General features: G+C 57.6%; 1 protein-coding gene and 1 long non-coding RNA gene across 2 annotated transcripts; one reads left to right on the top strand and one right to left on the bottom strand.

Moving 5' to 3' along the window:
• Nucleotides 1–383: 383 nt before the first annotated feature.
• On the top strand, nucleotides 384–2,464 carry LOC139601402 (uncharacterized). The gene is made up of 2 exons (XR_011682898.1): nucleotides 384–461; nucleotides 1,862–2,464. It is a non-coding gene; the product is annotated as an uncharacterized lncRNA (long non-coding RNA).
• Nucleotides 2,465–11,865: 9,401 nt separating this feature from the next.
• FGD2 (FYVE, RhoGEF and PH domain containing 2) lies at nucleotides 11,866–21,378 on the bottom strand. The gene is made up of 16 exons (XM_071449949.1): nucleotides 21,174–21,378; nucleotides 19,130–19,352; nucleotides 18,950–19,030; nucleotides 18,494–18,642; nucleotides 17,560–17,716; nucleotides 17,285–17,423; nucleotides 16,073–16,131; nucleotides 15,597–15,743; nucleotides 15,170–15,262; nucleotides 14,785–14,864; nucleotides 14,678–14,708; nucleotides 14,481–14,573; nucleotides 14,232–14,357; nucleotides 13,538–13,684; nucleotides 13,071–13,214; nucleotides 11,866–12,301 (listed from the first exon to the last, which is right to left on the bottom strand). The coding sequence occupies exons 1-16, from the start codon at nucleotides 21,236–21,238 to the stop codon at nucleotides 12,080–12,082; spliced, it is 1,956 nt and encodes a 651-aa protein (XP_071306050.1). The 5' UTR covers nucleotides 21,239–21,378; the 3' UTR covers nucleotides 11,866–12,079.
• Nucleotides 21,379–22,088: the final 710 nt, after the last annotated feature.

Below are 22,088 nucleotides of genomic sequence, written 5' to 3'. Positions count from 1 at the left end.
TTATAGTTATTATTTATAGCCCCACGTGCATGGTGAGCCCGGGGCACCCCAAATGCACCCCCCAGAGCATCTCCCTGCTCCCTCCAGCAGCAGCAGAATGGATTCTGAAGGGCCCAGGGATATTTTGATGTCAGGGTGGTGCTCACTGCAGCAATGGCCGCGGTGCAGGGACTGGGAATCACCAGGATTTGCAGGGTGGGAGCGTGGGGCTCCCCCATCCCCACTGCCCCCTGCTCAGCCTGGGGGTCAGCAGCAGCCTCAGACTCAGCCCGTGCTGGGGCTTTGCCCTCTCTGTGCCAAGGCTGGTTGGCATCAGCGAGGGATGCAGCCAGAGGAGGGCTCGGTGCTTGCAAGGGAAGAGCTGGACCTGCTCCAAATTTCCAGGGTGAGAAAATCTCCCCGAGTCACGCTCCAGCTCCAAACAAACGCTCGGCTCCAGGGGCCGCCGATGATTCAGCCGGGTGAGACCTCAGTGCTCCCACCTTGCAGCCGCCCCCTTTCCATCCGAGAGCGCTCGGGGGGGTTAATTCCCACTTAAGGGGGGGATGGCTCCAAGATTGCCTGGCTCTTGCCCAGGGCTGCGATCCCAGCCGCACTCGCCTTCACTCCCCCGAGGTGGCCGCGCTGCCCGGGAGCCCTCCTTCCCTTTTATTGCCACGAGGTGAATTAATACCCATTTCCTGAAGCTTTTATAGTTTCCTCCCAAATGGCTCTTACATCAGGGGCATATTGGGTTACAGCAAATACCAGCAGCAAGGAGCGAGGCCAGGCTTTGCTGTTCCTAAAGCCTCCCGTGCATTTGGGGACCACCAGCCTCCAGTTCCTCTCCCCCCAGAGCTGGGTGGATGCTCCCAGCAACAAACGACTCCCTTGAGATGTTGGGAAACAAGGAGGACTCTTGTGAAGCTCTGCAGGAGGAGCCCTGGGCTGGCTGAGCCCCTGGGGGTGGGGATTGGGGGTGCCCCCGGTTTCGGGCTGGTTTCGGGGTGCTGCTGTGGCTGCCGAGGCTCCTGGCTCCGTCTCGCTCGGAGCGCACGCACACCTCTTGGGCTGGTTACTGTAGAAACGAAATTAGCACGGGGAGGGAATGCAATCCCAGAGCTAATTAAGGTAATTACAGCTTCACACCAGCTGCTCACGAGGTCCAAGGACCTTCTGTAACTTGTGGAGGGGATCAGGCGCTCCGGGGGACTTTGAATTCCGATTCCCCCGGACCACGCGGCTTCCGAGGTGGCACTTGTGTCACTGGCCGGTGTGACATCGAGCTGGGGGGATGCACGGCGCCAGATGCGCCCCCCCAGATGTGCTGGCCCCATCGCAGCAGTGGGGTTCAGGCTGTGATTGGGGCCTGGGGTGTGTTTGGGGTCCCTGGGGAGCTGTTTTGGAGGGGGTCAGTGCTGGGGGGGTGGCAGGAGGTGCTCTGTGAGCCCAGGACATCCTCTGGAGGTTGTACTTTACAGATGTGCCACTTTGGCTCTTCAGCTGGGCACAGGCTGACCTGGCAGGGAGGGAAACTAGAGCTGGCTTGGGGTCCCCCTGCACCCCATATTTATATTATATTATATTTATAGTTATTATATTATATTTATAGTTATTACGTTATATTTATTATTTATAAGCTCACGTGCATGGTGAGCCTTGGGCACCCCACATGCACCCCCCAGAGCATCTCCCTGCTCCCTCCACGAGCAGCAGAATGGATTCTGAAGGGCCCAGGGACATTTTGGGGACCCAGGGGACTGTCTGGCTGGGGCCAAAGGCTGCAGGATGGGTGCAGGCAGCAGGGAGGTGGCAGCACCTGGAGCTGGTGGGTGTCAGGGGTGTTTGGGTGGGGTGCTGGAAAATGAGATTTCTGCTCCAGGCTTGGATGAGCCCACTGGAACCAGCTGGACACACTGGGGGTGGGGTGAACGACCCGGCACAGGATCACCCCCAGCATCCAGGGAGGCAGGAGCATCCCCAGAGCTCCCCACCCTCCTTTCAGCTGGCAAAACGTTACCCCCGCAGCGGTGCCTTCCCAAAACCCATGGATTTGGAGCTGATTCCTGGCACTGCTCGAGACGGGAGCCAGGAGAATGTGGCCAAACGTGTTTGTGCCGAAAGTGCCCGGTGGCGGCTCGGGGCTGGGAGCGCGGGGGCTCCGCTGCCCGGGGGCTGGCGGGGGCCAGCGCTGGGGACAGAAGCTCCGAGTGCCGCCGTGTGTCAGCAGCAGCAGCAGCAGCAGCAGCAGCAGCAGCGAGCGGGCGGTGATTCACCGCTTCCCAGCAGCTGATATTTATTACTCAGCCTCGCTGCGGGGCCGACATGAAATGTGGTCCAGGGAGGGGGAATAAACACCGAGCGGAGCGAGCGGGGGGCGGCAGCGTCGCCCGTGAAACCTGATGGGTTTCCCCATCCTCCCCCTCCCGCTGCTCTCTCCGGCTGGTGGATTTCGATGGAGGAAAATAAAGGCTCACAAAAATCACTCTCTCTCTCTCTCTCTCCCGGCTTGTCCCCGTTTGCCCTGTGCTTTGGCAGCTCTGCCGCGGTGGGCTGGGACGTGGCAGGAATGGGAGCGAGGAGGGAGGGAGGGACGGCAGGAAGGGGCTCCCCTGGGATGCTTGGCCCCAGCAGGGTGATGGGACTGAACTGGGACCCTCCTCCTGAATGGGACCCCCCTCCTGCAGCCCGTTCTCCGTGGCTTTGGAGAGAGGCAGTGATGATGTGGAACTGCGGGCATGAGAACTGCCCAGGTCGGTCCACGGATGAGAGGCAGGGATGGCGTCCCACGGGATGAAGAAGTGGGGGAGAAGGAGGCAAATCCCCGAGATGGTCCCCAGAGCTCGTCCTGCACCCTGAGGGGGGTGGTGTGGGGAGAGTGAGGCAGTTTGGGTCTGGGGCTGGACCCTCAGCAGCAGGGTGGATCCACAGGGGTAGGATGGATCCATGGCAGCAGGGTGGATCCACAGGGATAGGATGGATCCATGGCAGCAGGGTGGATCCACAGGGATAGGATGGATCCATGGCAGCAGGGTGGATCCACAGGGGTAGGATGGACCCATGGCAGCAGGGTGGATCCATGGGAGTAGGATGGATCCATGGCAGCAGGGTGGATCCACAGGGATAGGATGGATCCATGGCAGCAGGGTGGATCCATAGGGATAGGATGGATCCATGGCAGCAGGGTGGATCCACAGGGGCAGGATGGATCCATGGCAGCAGGGTGGATCCACAGCGGTAGGATGGACCCATGGCAGCAGGGTGGGTCTGGTGCAAAGCAAAGGATCCAAAGCAGAACGATGCAGCTGCTGCGAGGGGACAGATCCAGCCCAGAGGGATGGGTCGGGTGCGGGCAGCTGGTTGTGCTGTAGGGGATGGAGCTGCTGCAAAGGGACGAGTCTGATGCAGAGGGATGTGACTCAGAGTGACACGAGTGCCAGGCTTTGTGTATCCCCCCAGCCCTGCTGATCCCCTCTCCCGCCCCGGCATCGCAGGCAAACGGGTCCATCACCTCCCCTCGCCCCCCCAGCAGAGCCCCACCTGTGCCTCAGTTTCCCTGTGCAGCCAAGGGGCAGAGGCTGCTCCGTCCCCGTTTCCCTGAGTGCCTCCATGTGTCCATCCACCCTCCAGCGGCACGGCGAGGACAGACGGGGGCTCCGACCTCCTCCCGCAGCAGCCGGGAAGGGCCGGTGTGAGCTTCCCCGGGTTATTTATCACAGCTCCAAGCGCCGGTGTGCGGCGGCAGCTCCCGGGGATATTTTTAGCCCGCTGCAGGGAATCACGGCGGCGAGGGCTCGGGAGCAGCAGGAGGGAGGCAGAGAGGGAGAGGTGCCGCAGCGCGAAACCCTGCCAGCATTCCCGCTCCAAAAACCCTTTCCAGGGAGGATCCCCGCTCCGGGATGGCTGCGGGGTCACGCCCGGGCTTGGCGCCGTCGCATCCCTTCGTGGCCTGCTGGGACCCGAGGGACACCCGAGCAGCGGGGGCTGCAGGCTGGGCTGGGGCACGCAGCGAGGAGCCGAGGGCGGCTGCAGCACGCACAGGAGCTGAGCAGGCTGTGCTGTCTGCTCGAGACAGGAAGACATTAGAGAGCAGCGCTGTCTGCATCCCTAATCGGCCTCGCTCCGCCGCTGCCGCCCGCTCCCCCTCCCAGCGCTGCGCCGGGGGCTGCGGGAAAGCCGGGCCAGGGAGCCCCGGGAATGAAGGGCCAGGGAGCCCCGGGAATGAAGGGCCAGGGAGTCCTGGGAATGAAGGGCCAGGGAGCCCCGGGAATGAAGAACCAGGGAGCCCCGGGAATGAAGGGCCAGGGAGCCCCGGGAGTGAAGGGCCAGGGAGCCCCGGGAATGAAGGGCCAGGGAGCCCCGGGAATGAAGGCCCAGGGAGCCCTGGGAAAGCCAGGCTGGGGACCCCCAGGAAAGCCGGGCCAGGGACCCCTGGGAAATTTGGGCCAGGGACCCTCGGGAAAACCAGAGCAGGGAACCCCAGGAAAACCGGGCCAGGGAACCCTGGGAAAGAAGGGCCAGGGACCCCTGGGTGCTCCGTCCCTGCTGCCAGCCCCACTGCAACCCCTGTTCCTGTGGGTGGGTGCTCTGCAGCACCCATGTGGCACTGCCACACACCCGTGTGCACATGTACACAGACACACACACCCCCCTGTGTGCACATGTACACAGACACACACACACACACACACCCCCCTGTGTGCACATGTACACAGACACAGACACACACACATACACACACACATGTGCATCACTGGCAGGGAAAGAGCACCCACCCTGAGCTCTGGGCTCACCCACCCAGGCCTTGCTGAGCAGGGAGGGACCCCTTGTGCCAGCCCCCCAAACGCTCTTTGGCTTTATTCTCCTGTGACCCTCTTACCCCCAGTGCCAACAACACTCCCCATTTCCCACACCCCAAAGCCCATTACAGCCTACAGCAGCTGCAGAGCACTCGGTGGCTGCTTCCCAAACACCCCAGGATCTGGGCACATGAGGATCTGGGCATGCAGGACCAGGGCTGCACATCCCAGAGTGCAGGGCTGGGCATCCCAGAGCTGGGGCTGGGCATCCCAGGGTGCAGGACTGGGCACCCGGAGCTAGGGCTGGGCATGCCAGGGTGCAGGGCTCAGCATCCAGGACCACATCTGGGCACCCCAGGATGCAGGGCAGGATTCCCAGGACCAGGGACAGACACCCTGGGGACAGGGACAGACAGACATTCCCCCCTGGCAGTGGCAGCAGGGCATGGGGCTGATGTGTGAGGCACCGCCCTCCTGTTCCAGGCAGTTTCCCAGTTTATTTTCTCCCCTATTAGATTCCAGCTGGCAGGATGGTTCCTATAAATATACATAAGGGCTCATTTCCATGACAGTTTATTCGGGAGCAAATTCCACAGCTGCCTGGCAGACGCTGCTGCAGTGGGTGAGAGTCGTGCCCGAAACCAACCCTGCCTCAGTTTCTCCATCTGCAGCCCAGGCAACAGGGAATGGCTTTCCCCACATTTTTGACAATCCGTTCCTGGAAAACCCAGGGTGTTATTATCAAGGCTATTTATAGCCTGGTAAATGTGTTATTAATATGATTATTTGCCGTGTGGCAATGGGTAATTGCCCTGGGTGGGGACAACACCAGCGTGTGTGAGGTGCTGCATGGGGACGGTCACAGACCCAACCTGCCTCCATTTGAGGGGGAAACTCCTCCCAAAAGCCCCAGGAGGGCACTGGGGTGTGCCTGGTGGGTGATGGGGTCCCAGGGCAGAACCAGAGACTCACCAGGGCAGGGGAGAGGGCTTGGTGGCTCCATGCTCCAGCACCGGAGTCCAGCTCTTGTTTCGATCATGATGATTAGCTGAGTCACAGCTGGGGTGCTGCTAATTAAATGTATTTCTTAATTAACAAGATCACAGAGAAGGCCTGCCAGCCCGGCTTGGCTTTCAATCACGGCTGACAGAGGCAGCTGCGGCCACGGGGCACGGCGGGCCCGAGGAGAGGCGATCACCCCAGCCCGGCGCTCAGCGCTGCCCCGCGCAGAGCCGGGGATGCTCCGCTGCCCTCCTGCTCCACAGGGCCCATCCCACAGGCAGCAGGGGTGTGAGGATGAGGAGGGCTCATGCCCGGCATCACCCAGCCCAGGCTGTGCCTCTCTGGGGTGCAGGGAATGTGTCAGGGCTCAGGGCAGGGCCACCCCTGCTCTGCCCTGTGACTCAGGGCTGCTTCATCCCTCCCTGCCACCTGAGCCCCGACCGAGCCTGGCTATTAATTAATATTAATAATAACCCCTTGCAGCTGCTATTCACTGGCCTCAAAGCACAACCTGAAGTAACCCCCGTCCCGATGGGGAAATCTCCACTCCGCACCGGATGGGGAAACTGAGGCACGGGAACTGGGGCAGGAACCGTGCCAGAAGCTTTCCCTGCTCACCCATAGAGATAGAGCCTGAAAAATGAGGAAGCAAAACCCCAGGAACTGCTCCCCCCCCCAGCCCCACGGCGATGTATGGGGAGTGGGTGGAGAGGGTTTTCCTAGCTGGGGAAAAAAAAAAAAAAAAGGAAAAAAAGAAGAAAACAAACAAACAAAAAATAAAATAAAATTTAAAAATAAATAAATAAATAAATAAATAAATAAATAAATAAATAAATAAAGCCATTGTGCCCCCCATGTCGAGCTCTGCCCTGCAGCAAGGGGCTGCTTGCTGGCTCCCTGGGAAGCGGGAGCCTGAGCTCCCCGAGGGGATTTCGCGTGTCCTCGGCCCTCGGCGCGGGCGGGAATCGGAGCTGGGGCTTCTCCCGCTTTTTGGCAGTCTGGTCATGTCCTGCCGGCAGAGCAGCAGGACTGAGTCACGTTCCAGCGGCAGCAGTGACTCACGGCCACCCCAGCCTCCCGGGGAGCAGCCGGCACATTGCAGAGATTCCTGGATGGAGGAAGGAAAATAAAATTAAATAATAACAACTGCCAGCATCATCCCCCCCTCCACCACCACCACCTCCGCCCCTTCTTCCTTCCCCCAACCTCCTGCAACACAGGCGCAAACAGCAAATTCCTGCGGCACCGGGAAACACCTCCCGCCTCGCCAGACGCCGGGATGCACGACCTGCTCCTTCCCGAGCGCACGAAATGCCCTTTGCCGGCACCTGCGGGGGCAGGTGGAGCCTTCCCCTCCTCAAACGCTGCCCCAAGCATGGGGACACCCCCACAGCGACAAAATGGGGTGCAGCTGGATGGATCCCGGGATCCCCCTCCGGGTCTGAGTTGTTCCCTGAGGGACCTGGGGGGGTGAAGAGCAGGGTGAGGTACCCCTAAGGTTACACAATCCTGGTTGTGGGGTTGTATTTTTTTGGGGGGGTGCATCACCAATATTTTCCATCATTTAGCATCATCTCACATCCATGCAGGGGATGCCCCCAGACCCAGGGGACACCCGTGTCCCTCGTGTCCCCGCAGCCCTGTCACGGCGGGAGCGATGCCCCGGGGCAGGGCTCTGCTGTGGCTGCCTCTGAACTCCATTTATTTATTATTTAAAGCGCTTGGCGGGAGCAGCGGAAGCGCCGGTGGGGCTGAGAGGCTGCAGAGGCTGAGCTGCTGCAGCTCCGGCACCGCGGCGCTGCGGAGAGCTGCCCAAAAAAGCTGCCCAAAAATGGCTCAGCGAGGGGAGAGCTGCCCAAAAATGCCTCAGCGAGGAGAGAGCTACCCAAAGATGCCTCAGCGAGGGGGGAGTGACCCCTGCCCCACAGTGAGGGATGTGCTGCCCAAAATTTCACAGTGAGGGGTGTGAAACCCAAAATCCCACAGTGAGGGATGTGCTGCCCCAAGAGCCCCACAACAAGGGTTGTCCTGTCCAGTGCCCTGCAGTGAGGGCTGTGCTACTCAAAATCCACAGTGAGGGATGTGCTGCCCAAAATCTCACAGTGAGGGATGTGCTGCCCAAAATCTCATAGTGAGGGATGTGCTACCCAAAATCTCATAATGAGGGATGTGCTGCCCCAAGAGCCCCACAGCAAGGGTTGTCCTGTCCCACAGCGAGGGATGTGCTGTCCCCAAGCAGGGGCTCTCTGTGGGTCACAGCCCCTCCAGGGAACACCCCTATGGAACTCAACACCTACAGGCACTGTGTGGGGCTGGCCCCTATGGAGCCCAGCACCCATACAACCAAATCCCAGGGGTTATAGAGCAGAATCTGCTGGCCCAGCAGGGCAGACACCTAAAGAACAGTCCCTAGAGAGCACAAAACCCCATCCCATGCAGTGCAGAGGGACCTGCAGTTGGTGAGTGAGAGAACATGCCCAGTGGAACAGTCCCCAAAGAGCGGGACAGCCAAGGCTGCAGAGAACCCCCCTAGAGAGCCTGTCCCTATGGATGAAGAGCCCAGACCCCACAGAGCAGCTCCCAGAGCAGCCCTGCAGGCTGGGCCTGTGGGGCTCTACAGCCCCACATGGTTCCCACCCCACACCTGCAGGGCACCAGCCCAGGCCCTGCTGAGCCCCTTCCTGGGGATCAGGGGGAGATTGCAGCCACAGAGCCCTGCAAGGGGGGACCACAGCTGTGCCCCTGCCACCTCCTCTGCTCCCTCAAACCTCTCCACATGCTCCAGAGGTGGGGGCCACACAAAAGTATGCATGACATTCATGGGCTGTATGAATCTACTTCCAGTGATTGCACTGGTAAATCTGAAGGGTTAATGGCATGCAATTAATAGCAGTATGCTTATTTTGCTGTTTAACATATTGTTCATCTGTCTTTATAGTACAGAGGCATACAAACAATGCCAGTGGCAGCTCATACTGTCCCTGAATTTAAGAGATTCTCTGGAATCTCTTCGAATTCAAGAGATTCTCTTGAATCTCTTAGAATTTAGAGAATCTCCTTAGAATTTAAGAGATTCTCTGGAGTCTGATTAGAGTCTCTACAGCAGATAATACACAGTACCAATTGTATGTCTGGTTTTGTGTATCCAGCAGAGCAATATCCCCAGCTGGGGTTTGGGATGAGCAGGGCACAGTGGAGCCTCTGCAGGGCAGCAGCTCAGGGACACAGGTTCCCCTGGGTGCTCTCTGTGATGCTGTCCCAGCCCAGCACAGCCCCTGTGGGTTTCACAGGGTATTTTGGTCAGTGCTTACGGGAAGAGGCATGGGGGGGCCCGCGGGGGGATGCCAGTAAATGGCCTCTGAGCCTTCCCCATTCTCGAGAATAGGAAATTGTGGCTTCTGCACGGGGGTTTCACTTTCTGTTCTGGAGGCGGGAGGCCAAACTGCTCTGCTTGACCACTGCTGTGGCACCGCCTGGGGACTGAGACAGGACAGGCAGGGAAAATTCATCACTGTATTTATTCTCTGCACCTGTAAAAATCCTTTTCTTTGGGGAATCAAAATAAAGTTTGATCTCTTGAAGTTTGGTCTCCCACCCTCCTGTTTGGGGGTGCTCAGGGCAGTGATGCTGTCGCCCTGTCTTTGAGGGTGGCACAATGCAGGCCCAGCCTGCAGGGCTGCTCTGGGAGCTGCTCTGTGGGGTCTGGGCTCTTCATCCATAGGGACAGGCTCTGTAGGGGGGTTCTCTGCATGCTTGGCAGTTCCCCTCTTTGGGGACTGTTCCACTGGGCATGTTCTCTCACTCACCAACTGCAGGTCCCTCTGCACTACATGGGATGGGGTTTTGTGCTCTCTAGGGACTGTTCTTTAGGTGTCTGCTCTGCTGGGCCAGCAGATTCTGCTCTATAACCCCTGGGATTTGGTTGTGAGGGTGCTGGGCTCCATAGGGGCCAGCCCCACACAGGGCCTGCCCTGGTGCCCTGCCACCCCCTCCATCCCTGGGCCACCTCTCCTCTGTGGCAGCCCCCTTCCAAGGCAGCCATGGGTGCTGCAGTGATCCCGAGGGTGCTGGGGGTCAGGAGGGAGGAGAGCAGGAGCTCCAAAAATAGCCCCAGGTGCCCTCTGCCCCGGGAGCGATTCCTCACTGGGTAAACAGGAAATTTATTCTTAGGCCATTCACGAGCTGAGCTGAGAGCAGCTCCTTGCTCGGGGCTTGTTTTGTTCCTCGCTGACACAGCGGTGACACAGCTGAGGTGGAAGGGCCACCAGGCAGAACCTTCCAGCCCCGAGGGGCTTCCCCTTGCTCACTCTTTCCTCCCCTTGCTCACCCTGCACTCCCCGCCTCTGCCAGGGCTGCCGGGAGGGGGTTCCCCTTCCCACGGGGTGACACTGGGAGCCGAGGGCTGGCTTGGGGTGTCTCTGGAAAGCCCCGTTTGTGCTGTGTGCATCTGGGCTCAGATGGGGGGCAGAGCTCTCACCCCGACTCTCATCCAGCCCCTCCTCTTCCCTTCCTTGACAGGATCTCTTGAGCTGGAGGAGATAAAGCCACCGCAGTTTGCCCTTTTCCAGGATGAGCTAGGTTGAGAAGACTGAGGAAGGACATTGCTCAGAGCTTTTTCCTGTCTCCCCAAAGCCCCCCAGGGTGGTGACAGCTGTGATTCATCTTTACCCCCCCCCCCATCCTTTCCCCAGGTGTTGTTCCCATTTGCAGGACCCTGCTCCACCTGCCTTCCCAGTCTGCAGGGATCTGTTCAGCCTGTGACACCTCTGGGCTCGGCCCAAGGCTGCTCTGCTGGAGCTGCTGCATGGTCCAGGGAGCAATCCCTGCCTGCCAGGGATCATGGGCTCCTCCAGCTCTGGGCATGAGGCCCCTGGCAGGCTCAGAAGTGGCAACTTCTGCCTGGGCAACATTTCTGGGGAGCTAAAGAGGACACAGAGAGAAAAATGTGGGGCTGCAGCCTGAAGCACTGACTGAAATGAACAGGGGTGCTCATTATGCTGATGATAGAGAGGAGGATCCCCCATGTTTCCCCAGCATCACCCGTGTGGACATGACCTTGTCCCAGAGTGTTTTCCCCCTGGAAATGTAACTGAGGGAGGTACAAGGGTGGAAGGTGCTTGTGGGCAGGAGAGTGCAGGGAGAGTCTGGGATGGGCAGGAGTGTGGGCTGGTTCAGAGAGGCTGGCGAGGGCTCTCTGTGGTTAAGGGGTACCCCCACACCACGGGACTGCAGTGTGAGGCCAGGAGTGGTGACAAACTAGAAAAGGGACATCCTGAATCCAGCACTGGTGTCCCTGAGCTGTGAGGCTGAGCTACAAGCTGGATCCCTGATATATTTGTGACATATGTAACAATGTGGAGCCACGAGGACAATCCCACGGGGATTCTCTGTAAAACAGACGCCAAAAAAAGGCTGCAAGGAGCGCAGAGAGGGGTGGCAGGAGGGTTTATCCGAGCAGTCCCAGGCCCGCGGGCTCTCCCGGCTCGGGCATCCCCGCCCGGCTGCGGAACAACGGGGCGGTGCTGCCCTCGCGTGGCCGCCGGCGGCACCGCACCGCGCCCGGGCTCCCCCAAATCCCCGCTCCCCCAATGCCCCGCTCCCAAAATCCCCGCTCCCCTAAATCCGCGCTCCCCTAAATCCCCCACTCCCCAAATCCCGGGCTCCCCAAATCCCCCACTCCCCAAATCCTCGTTCCCCCAATCCCCGCCCCCCCAAAATCCCCCACTCCCCAAATCCCCGCTCCCCCAAAATCCCCGCTCCCCCAATCTCCCGCTTCCCAAAATCCCGGGCTCCCCCAAAATCTCCGCTCCCCAAATCCCCGCTCCCCCAAAATCCCCACTCCCCCAAAATCCCCCACTCCCCAAATCCTCGTTCCCCAAATCCCCTGCTCCCCAAATCCCGGGCTCTTCAAATCCCCTGCTCCCCCAATCCCCGCTCCCCAAAATCCCGGGCTCCCCAAAAATCTCCGCTCCCCAAATCCCCTCCTCCCCAAAATCCCCTCCTCCCCAAAAATCTCCGCTCCCCAAATCCCCTCCTCCCCAAATCCCCGCTCCCCAAAATCCCGGGCTCCCCCAAAATCCCCGCTCCCAGGGGCTCTGTCCAGCACAGAGAGCAAGCAGGGAGTGAAAGGGGATCCAGCTCGTCCATGTGCTGGCAAACGTGTCCCCATCCTGCCCCTATCATGATGGAAAACCAGAACACAGCGATGTTGGGGTGTGCCCAAAGCCAGCAGTGAGAGCAGGCAGGGAAGGTGTGACCCCCCCTCCCTGCCCCCAGGCAGCGCAGGGCTGGGAATGGCCTCATTGTGCTTCATCTGCATCCTCCTCCTCCTCCTCCTCCGTGATCCCCGCAGCAGAGCGCGCCATGGCCTTCATCCAGCGCTGTTTCAGCTCCTCAGTGTCGGCCACAAAGGTGAACACCTGCCGGGACTGCACCAGCTGGAACAGGTGCCGGGACTCGCTCTGGGGCATGTCCCGCACCTGATAGCCCAGCAGGGGGATGGAGGTGTGGGCTCGGACGTCCTGCCAAGAAGAGAGACAGCGGTGGGAGGCAGGGCATGGGCACAGCGGGATGGGATGTCCCTTGGGCACAGCAGGATATCCTGGGATGTCCCTTGGGCACAGTGGGATGTCCCTTGGGCATAGCAGGATGGGATGTCCCTTGGGTACAGCAGAATATCCTGGGATGTCCCTTGGGCACAGTGGGATGGGATGTCCCTTGGGCACAGCGGGATGGGATGTCCCTTGGGCACAGCCGGACGTCCCAGGATGTCCTGGGATGTCCCTTAGGCACAGCAGGATGTCCTTTGGGCACAGCAGGATGGGATGTCCCTTGGGCACAGTGGGATGTCCCTTGGGCACAGTGGGATGTCCCAGGATGTCCCTTGGGCACAGGGGGATGGGATGTCCTTTGGGCACAGCAAGATGTCCCAGGATGTCCCTTGGACACAGTGGGATGTCCCAGGATGTCCCTTGGACACAGTGGGAAGTCCCTTGGGCACAGTGGGATGTCCCTTGGGCACAGTGGGATGTCCCAGGATGTCTCTTGGGCACAGGGGGATGGGATGTCCTTTGGGCACAGTGGGATGTCCCGGGATGTCCCTTGGGCACAGCAGGATGTCCCAGGATGTCTCTTGGGCACAGTGGGATGTGATGTCCCTTGGGCACAGTGAGATGTCCAGGGATGTCCCTTGGGCACAGTGGGATGTCCCTTGGGCACAGTGGGATGTCCTGGGATGTCCCTTGGGCACACTGGGATGTCCCCTGGGGGTGCACTCAAGCCAGGCCTCACCTGGGGCGCTGCATAGATGTAGAGCACGAGGGGATCGTCCTGTGGGATCACGAACCAGCCCCGTGTGCCCCCCTTGCCGTTCTTGTCCAGCAGCTGCAGGGAACTGCAGAGCAAACTCCTGCTTGATACCTCTGCAGCTCCTTTCTGCCAAAACAACCAACAGATCCCTTAATACCCAGTGCAGATGGTAGAAAGGGCACTGAGCTGATTTCCTGGGGAATTCCCTGCCCACTCTAGGGAAAGCAGGGGCAGGTGAGGGCTGTGACGGTGCTGCTGACATCCTGTGGTGAAGGGAGCTGCTGGGTCCAAGGCTTGGAGCATAGGGAGGGAGGGAGATCAACACATGCACATTCTGAGTGCCCTGGGAGTGACTCCCACCCCTCCTGCTGCAGGGCCAGGCTGGGACAGCGAGGCTGGAGCCCGGGGTGGGTGGCAGTGCTCAGGTGGCACACGGGGGTGGAGCTCACCTCCAGGATGCCTTTGTGCTTCCCCTCGCGGTCCTCCAGCACCGTGTGGCCGGTCAGGAAGATGAAGCACTCCTGGCAGACGCGGTTGGGGCGGTTCCCATCGTACTGCAGCTCGGCCTTGTAGTCAGAGCAGCGAGCACACACCACCTGCAGCCACCAATGGGGACACTGGTGACACTGGGGCAGGGCCAGGGGACCCAGAGCCAGCTCCACAAGGAGCTGAGGGGCAGGAGCAGCCCCTGTCACAGACATCTTTTATGAAAAATCCTTTCCTTAAGATTTTTCCTCCTGAAAAGCTGAGAGGCCTCAGGAACAAAATGTAAATAATGATTATCTGCTGCTGTGGGATGCAACAGGTGCATCTGGGATTGGCCCATGTTGGTTGTTTCTAATTAATGGCCAATCACAGTCAGCTGGCTCAGACTCTGTCTGAGACACAAGCCTTTGTTATCATTCTTTCTTTTTCTATTCTTAGCTAGCCTTCTGATTAATCCTTTCTTCTATGCTTTTAGTATAGTTTTAATATAATATATATCATAAAATAATAAATCAAGCCTTCTGAAACATGGAGTCAGATCCTCGTCTCTTCCCTCATCCTAAGACCCCTGTGAACACGGTAACACAGCCCCAAGCCTAGGAAAGGGGTACAAGGTGCACTCCTGGCCCAGCAGGCCAGCAGGGAGGGGACACTCACATATCCACAGGCTCGGCAGTGGTGCCTCCGGCGGGTGATGGCGTTGAAGGGCTCCCTGCAGCGCATGCACATGGTCACCAGATTGTCCCTCACCCACTGCGGGGCTCGGCGGCCCAGCTCCTCTGCCTGGGGGTGGGAGAGCACAGTCTGGGTGTCCTCAGCCTCCCCCCAGGTCGGCTGAGCTTGGGAAACTGAGGCACAGCAAGGTGTGTTCTCCCAGATGGGGCACAGGGAGAGCAGGAGGGTTACCTTCAGTGCAGGGGTGTCTGTCTCCAGTCCATGGACTGCTGTCTTAAAGGTCTCACTCCTCTTCTCCTTCCTGTCAATGGCATCTTGGAAGGCCTAGAGGGGAAGGCAGGGCTGGAGGGGCACTGGGGGTGCCCTCACCCAGGGCATCCAGCTGGGATGGGGGAAGCTGTGCCCCCTCTCCCAGTACTCGCTGGTACCTGGATCCAGTCGTTCATCTCCTCCTCAGATCTGGGTACAAAAAGGAGCTGGATGAGCTGATGTCCCTCCTCCCTGAGGATGTGCATGACTTCACCCTTCCCCTTACCTGGCTTGGAGCTCCAGTGTCCGCTGCTTTCCCGAGACCAGGAAGGTGTGAGGGAACTCAGCGTCCTTCAGCTCCCGCACCTGTGGGAGACCAGAGGAAGGATGTGGAGCTGAACCCACTTGCAGAACACCTGGACCTTTCTCCATGATGTGGGGTACAGGGATGTCCCTCTCACACAAGCCCTTCAGCCCCTCAGATCCCACAGACACAAGATTTCACTGGCATTTCCCAGGATCAGAGTATCAACCCCACTCACAAAGCCACCCCTGCCTCCAGCTCCTCCCTCCCTCCTGAGGAAATTCGGGCAGCAGCCACACCCCAGAGCAGAGGCTTTTGGAGCAGGCAGGAGCTGGGGGAAGCACAGAGACAAGGGCAGCTGTCTGACCTTCATGCCCCCCACATCCATGCGGAGGTGGACCTGGAACTCGGCGCCCACCTGGATGACCTTGGGCACGCAGTAGAGCAGCATGTTGTTGAACTGGGAGGGGAGAAGAGGGTGGGTTGGAGCCCAGCACTGCCTGCTCTGAGCTGTGGGCTTCCCTGGGGTCTGGGGTCCTTCACTGCCACCTAAAACTTGTCTGTTTCTGCCTCAGCCCCCTCCCACCCTGCAAAGGTGAAGCATCTCCCAGGGATGCCATGCCCAGGGATCAGCAGATTCCCAACCGTGCCCTGCACTGAGCGGGGTCAAACCCTCCCCACCCAGCTCTGAATTCATCCCCTCTGTGTCAAGGTGACCCAGCAACACCCTGGCCAGGCTGTACCTCCCCACTCCCACCTCATCTGCTCCCTGCCCCAGGCACCCCAGCTCCCACCAGGAACAGGTACTTCTCCGATGTGCTGTTGTTGCGGGTGGAGATTTTTTGGATTGGCCCCTCCTTGATCAGCTCATTGGAGGGATCCACGATGTCATCCTCGAGGCCCAGCCTCTGATAGACCACCCAGAGGTTCTGCAGCCGTTCCTGGGGGAGGCACAGGACCTGTTCTTGTGGGGTGCTGAGCAGCCACAACCCTGTCACAGCTGGGTCCCCTCCATGCCCACCTCCCAGCCTGTGGCTGAGTGCTGGGAGAGGTGGCACAGCTCTCTCAGCCCAGACTGATCTTTGGGAGCAGCTCCCAGCCTTGACCAGCTGGTCACAGCCCAGCTGATGCTACAGATGTGACTTGGTGGTGAGGTTGGGCATTAAGAACAGGGTCTAAAGCTCCACAGCTGAACCCACAGGGCTCTTGTCCCCTTCAGGGGGACTGTGCTGTGAGTTGCAAAGCATTTCCAGCTGGGACAGGGCCTCACCATCTCGGCAATAGCTGCATTGGAGTGCTTGGCCACCATAAAAATCATCTCCAGGGCTTCTGCAATAAGAACAGACAGGAGGTGAAACACACAACACCTGCTCTGGAGCTGTGGGAGGAAGCTTCTGCCTCTGTCCCTCATGGATGCACATGAGTAGCAGCTGCTGCCCTTCCATGAACACAACCAAAGTGGCCCTGAAATGCTGTGCAAGAGTCTGGGTACAGCTGGACTGCACATGGAGGGACAGACAGCCCACTCCTGTATCCCTCCATGCCAGCAGGACTGGGAACTGTGTTATCCACAGGGGTCTGATGTGTTATCCACAAGCTCCCCCAGCTGCTACAGGTGTCCTTAGGGGTTACTGTGGCCACCTGACACACCACCCTTCCCCTCCCCAGCCCCTGAAAAAGAAGATTAATCCCTCTCCCTGCTAGAAAAGGACCAGACTGAGAGGTTTATCCAAGGGCACAGGGCAGCTGGAGAGTGAAGCCAGGTTATCTGGTGCCCATGTACAACACCAGGCGTAGGAGCACTGGGGGTAGGACAGTGGAGATGGATGGAGATGAGAGATCTCTGCAGCCAGGTCGTGGAACTTGGGGTTTATTGCAAAGGGCCTGGGTGCAGGGCCCTGCTGGGAGCTGCCAGCCACAGCTGGAGCAGGACTGAGAGAAGAGAGGGGGAGAGAGGATGAAAGGGTAAGGGAGTAAAAGGGGTAAGAGCGTAAGGGAGTAAAAAAGGTAAGAGAGCGAGGTTCCCGTTACAATACCATAAATCTTCTTCTGTGTTGAATATTCTGATTCTCACTGACCAATCTAGTACAAGATACAAATCCTATAGCATTTCCATACAGCCTATAAGAATCATTACATTACCACACTGTGTTACATTTTAAACCCTAAAAACTCCTCTTTGGGCCCCTTCTGCCAAGCTGGCAGGGTCTGCTCTGCCCCTTGGGCCTGTCTGCAGGCAGAGGGTGTTGTTCCATCAAAAGGGGATCACCTTCAGCTGGCCACACCATTGTTTTCCAGTTGTTCAGTAATTGAGGGATCTCAAAGCTTGCTTTCATTTCAATTTCACTTATAGTTTCCATATTCTCAAAATCTTTTGTCAGACAATCCTATTTATAAGGCTTTCCTGTTTCATCTTCCCCAACAACCAGGGGCTGTTATTTCCCTACAGACCCACCCTGCCCTCCCCTCCGTGAGCCCTTACTCTCGGCATCGCCTCTGTCGGGGGACTGGGGCGGGAGTTTCCGGACGTAATCCTTGAGGAGGAGCTCGTAGCGCGGGATCCTCTGCACAGGCTCCAGCATGTGGTGCTGCAGCGTCAGGTTAGCACAGACCTTCCTCTTCTGGCCAGGGACAGCAAGCACGGACAGAGGAACAGTGACCAAGGAACAGTGACCAAGGCAGCTCCCACCCTCTGTTGTTTCCCCACTCCCTGGAGATTTTGGGAGCTCTGCTGCCATTCCCCTGCCCTGCCCTTACCTGGATGTCAGCAATGAGCTCCTGGAAGGGGGGTGATTTCTCTGACCAGGCAGTGATGAGCTCCACGGCCTTGTCAAAGTTCTTCACATACTCCCCGTACATCTTGAGGAAGGGTGCAAGCTTCTGGATGACATCCCCAATGCGGGGGTTGTGGTGCCTGCAGGAGGGAACCACAGACCAGCAGCTTCCTCAGGACAGACAGACAGTGAGGGATGAACTGAAGGACAACGCTGGAGGACTGAGGTTTTCCCTGCTGCAGGCTGCTACATCCCCACACTGATTCCTGCTCTCCAGAGCAGGAATGTCCCCAACTTGCAGCCAGCCTGGGCTGTTCATACCCAGGCACACCCTCAAACCACCTGAGATGTCACCCAGTTTTCCATACTCTGCTCTGAGCATTTTAAGGAAGTGTTTTCCAGCAAAAGACACTTGGAGATAAACAGGCTGTGTGACCGTGTTCACAGGGGTCTTAGGATGAGGGAAGAGATGAGGATTTGACCCCATGTTTCAGGAGGCTTGATTTATTATTTTATTATATATATTATATTAAAACTACTCTAAAAGCATAGAAGAAAGGATTTCATCAGAAGGCTAGATAAGAATAGAAAAAGAAAGAATGATAACAAAGGCTTGTGTCTTGGACAGAGAGTCTGAGCCAGCTGGGCTGTGATTGGCCATTAATTAGAAACAACTCTATGAGACCAATCCCTGATGCACCTGTTGCATTCCACAGCAGCAGATAACCATTGTTTGCATTTTGTTCCTGAGGCCTCTCAGCTTCTCAGGAGGAAAAATCCTAAGGAAAGGATTTTTCATAAAAGATGTCTGTGACAGGCTGAGCTCTGGTCTTGGTGGGAGCCTGAACTCAGTGCTGCTCCCCCATTGTGGCCAAGGCACCCAGGTATGCTGCCCTCCCCTCCCCTCCTGCACTCACCAATCCTCCATGCGCTTCTGCAGCTCTGGCAGGAAGAACTCAGCATGGAACTGGTAGATGGAGGAGATGTTGGAAAAGATCATTTTCACCACCTCCTCTGGGACCGTCTTCCCAGTTTTGGCTTCTTTCATCAGCTCTGTATAGAATACCTGGAAGAAAGAAGGGTGAACAAAAAGGGCCAGGGAGATGTTTGAGGATCCCATTTCCTCTCTGGGACAGGTACATCACCCAGTAAAAGGTCTGACTGTGCAGGAGGAAAATCCCAGGCTCCAAGAGGAGAGGGGGATGGAAGGCTTTCCTGGGACAAGGGTGCTTCCCACTGGTGTGGGGTCTAGAAAAGACAAATGCCAGACCCAATCTCTGGCTGTAAAAACCAGCAGCCCACATGTTTCTCATTTTTACAGCTTCAATCCCTCCAAAATCCCCTTGCACTGGTCCCTCCACTCCCCAGTTCACCTGATCAAGGAGATGGAGGCGGTTGACATAAGCCTGCTCTGTCTCCAGCAGCTCCAGGGCGATTTTCTTTTCCTCTGGTTCCTGCATGGGGAGCAGGGCTCAGTCTCATGGGCAGAGATGAGACCTTGAGCCAGCCCTGCCTGAGTGTGGGCACCCACCCCACCAGCCTCTGGAGCTCACCTGGCTGCCAGGCTCCAGGCCTGGGCCCTGTGGCCTCCTCCAGTTGTCCTCACGGATTTTGGATCGCAGAGAACGGAGGCATTTGAAGCTGAGTCCACGTTGACCTTGCTGATCCTTCTCCTCCTCATCCTCCTTTCTGGTCAGGGAGTGGCTCTGGCTGGCATGGAATGCTGGAAGCTGGCTGCCTGCCTGTTTGTCCCTCTGGGCAGATGTGCTGTTCCTGCTACAGAGGAATGGGATCAGCTCAGCCATTCCCCAGCACAGCCCAGCTTAAAGCCACCAGAAGGGACAAGAGCAGCAGCTGCCCAGCGCTGTCACTGCCCTGCAGTACAAACATCCTCAGCATCCTCCATGGGGTGAGGATCCAGCCTCTCTTCTCCCAGAGCCCCCTGCTGCTGTGCCCAGTCCCTCTCCTGCTCTAGAAAAGCAGGATCCTGCTGTTTATCCCACCCACAGCTCTGGTTTTCTGCCTGCTGCCAGCATGGAGAAAAGCAGGGAGAAGCCCAAGAGCCAAGAGTTTTGAGCCAAGAGCAGGCCATGTGTGGGTGGTTTTGCAGACAGGTTGTTTTTGGTGGTGCTCTCTCTTCCCTTTTCTGGCAAAGACAATGAAAGCAGGTCCAGAGCAGGCATGAGGGAGAAGCCAGGCCGTGAAGGTGACAGCAAGTGACTTGTCTGTCATCCAAGAGCTGGTCACTGCAGGAAACTGCTCTGGGCAGAACTGGAAAGACATCCACTGCTGGCCTGCACACAGGAGTGGGATGGACAGGATGGGAAAGACCTGAAGAATTTGGACATCAGAGTGCAAAGCTGAGGATAGGAAGTGACTTGGGGAGCAGAGACTCATCTGAAGAGGATGCCAGCTCCATCCCATGCTAAGGATGTCTGTGAGCTCAGGAGTGCATCCACAGCCATGCACAAATCCCCTCCTGTCCAGGGGGGCTGGCAGAACCCTTCAGAGGATTTTTCCATCTCTCCTGGTGCCTCCCAAACCTGTGTCAGCCTGAAGCCACAGCTGAGTCCCAACAGGGAACTTCTCTCTTTCTATTTATGCTGACTTAGGCCAAACCATTGTCTGCTCCAAAATGCTCTGCTCATTCCCAGGTTCCCCAGCTTCCTCTGAAAGTCTCAAGTTACTTTTATTTCCTCTAAATCAAAGGCAAACAACAAACACACTGCAGCAGTGACATGGGGGCAGATCAAACACTGCAGTGGTTCCAACACAACATCACTGGGGGATGATGGGCACAACCACAAAGCCTGGGGAAAAGCACACAGCAGAGATGCAGGAGCTCCTGGAATGAAAGGAAATCTTGTGCCTGAGCATCTTCAGGAATGGCTACAAAACTCACCTGCCCAGCCCTTCCAAGGCTCACTGAGAGCATCTCATGGAATGGCAGGATTCCATGCCTTGACCCATCAGATGGAGAAAGTGAGAAATAACTCACCTGAAGCCTCAGAATTACCTTTACACCAGAGCCAGGGCAGATCCCCTCGCTCAGACCCCAGCACACGCTGTCTGAGGGTCCCAGCTCACACTCCACAGGAGGGAGCTTCTTTTATGACAGGAATTCTCTCTCTCCCTTACCACAATGCTTTCTGTTTCCTTTCCTAGGAGCCACATCTCTGCAAACAACTGGACAGTCTGAGGCTGGGAGCCTCCCAGACACCCAGGCAGTTCATTCCCAGTGAAAACCTCTGCCTACATATTTGCAAACCACAGGCTGAGAGTGAAGATGCTGGCTGTGGGGGAATGGGCTGCCACAGCCTAACCCTGAGCCAGGCAGAACCACTCACACCCCACTGAGGTTTCCAGATTCTGCTCATGACCTGCAGCAGGAGGGAGACAATGAGGCAAACCTCAGTTGTGAAGGATTGCAAATCACCTTGTCAGCTTCTCCAAAATCACCTTGTCAGCTTCTCCAAAATCGCCTTTTCAGCTTCTCCACAGGCTCCAAACCACCTCCACAGTGGGTTCCTTCCTTCCCAAACCCACTCCACGTGGAGCCCTAACACACCCTGAGCACCCAGAGCCCTCCTGTCTTACCAGTGGTCTTCAAACGCAGCTACCAGCTTCACCACACTCTGCTGATAATCTGCCTTTCCCTCCATGGCAGGGCTGGGAGCAGCTCCAGGGTGTCCAGGAGCTGCAGGGGCAGGTGCTGGGGGCTGCAGCTCCTTCCTCTGTCCCCCTCTCTGCTCTGAAGTGTTCTGGCTGCAGTTTGGGAACGAGGATTTGCAGGAGGCAAAGCCCACCCGCTGCCCTCTCTGTGGTAGCAGAGCTTGTCACTGGGTTGGCCTCAAAAGGGAAGGGAAAGAGGAACCACAGCACTTTGTGGGTAGGAGAAATGCTGAGAAAACACTGGGAATGGCTTCAGCTTGGGAGGGACCCAAGTGTGGCACAGCCAAGGCCAGAGCAGCAGCAGGGATGGTGCAGGGCAGGTGTGACCTGGGACACCTCTGGGCTGTGCAGCACACGTGGGGTGGGCTCTGTCCTCTCGGGACTCTGCTGGTCACAGTGACCCTGAGATGTGTTAGAAAATCTCTTTTCCCAGCCTGGTGATTGAAGAAGGAGTCAGAACTCTTCAGTTCTCGGTCTCAAGGTTGTTTATTGTTTCTTATCTATAAAATTTTTTTCTCCTGTCCAGCCAAGGTCTGCTCAGGAAGACAGTCCAGGCACTCTGCCTGCCCCCGGGGCGGTGTTATTTTTTATTAAAAAACCTAGATATACAATATTTACAATTACTTTCCAATACCTATCACCTATGTTAGACAGTGAGCTTCTACTCTAAACCAATCTAAAAGTGCCAACATCACAGCAGAAGATGAAGGCCAAGAAGAAGAAGGAGAAAGGCCGGACACGCCCAGATTCCCCCATCTTTTCCCCTGAACCCCCATGCTAAAAACCCCAAAAAATCAATTTTTCACCCTGTCATAAATTCACTATCATTCTACTTAAACT

This window comes from Agelaius tricolor, unplaced genomic scaffold (assembly GCF_023055355.1).
Source record: "Agelaius tricolor isolate 1412-34295 unplaced genomic scaffold, bAgeTri1.0.p SCAF_30, whole genome shotgun sequence".
Taxonomy (NCBI): Eukaryota; Metazoa; Chordata; class Aves; order Passeriformes; family Icteridae; genus Agelaius; species Agelaius tricolor.
This window is presented reverse-complemented; position numbering and strand designations above follow the sequence as displayed.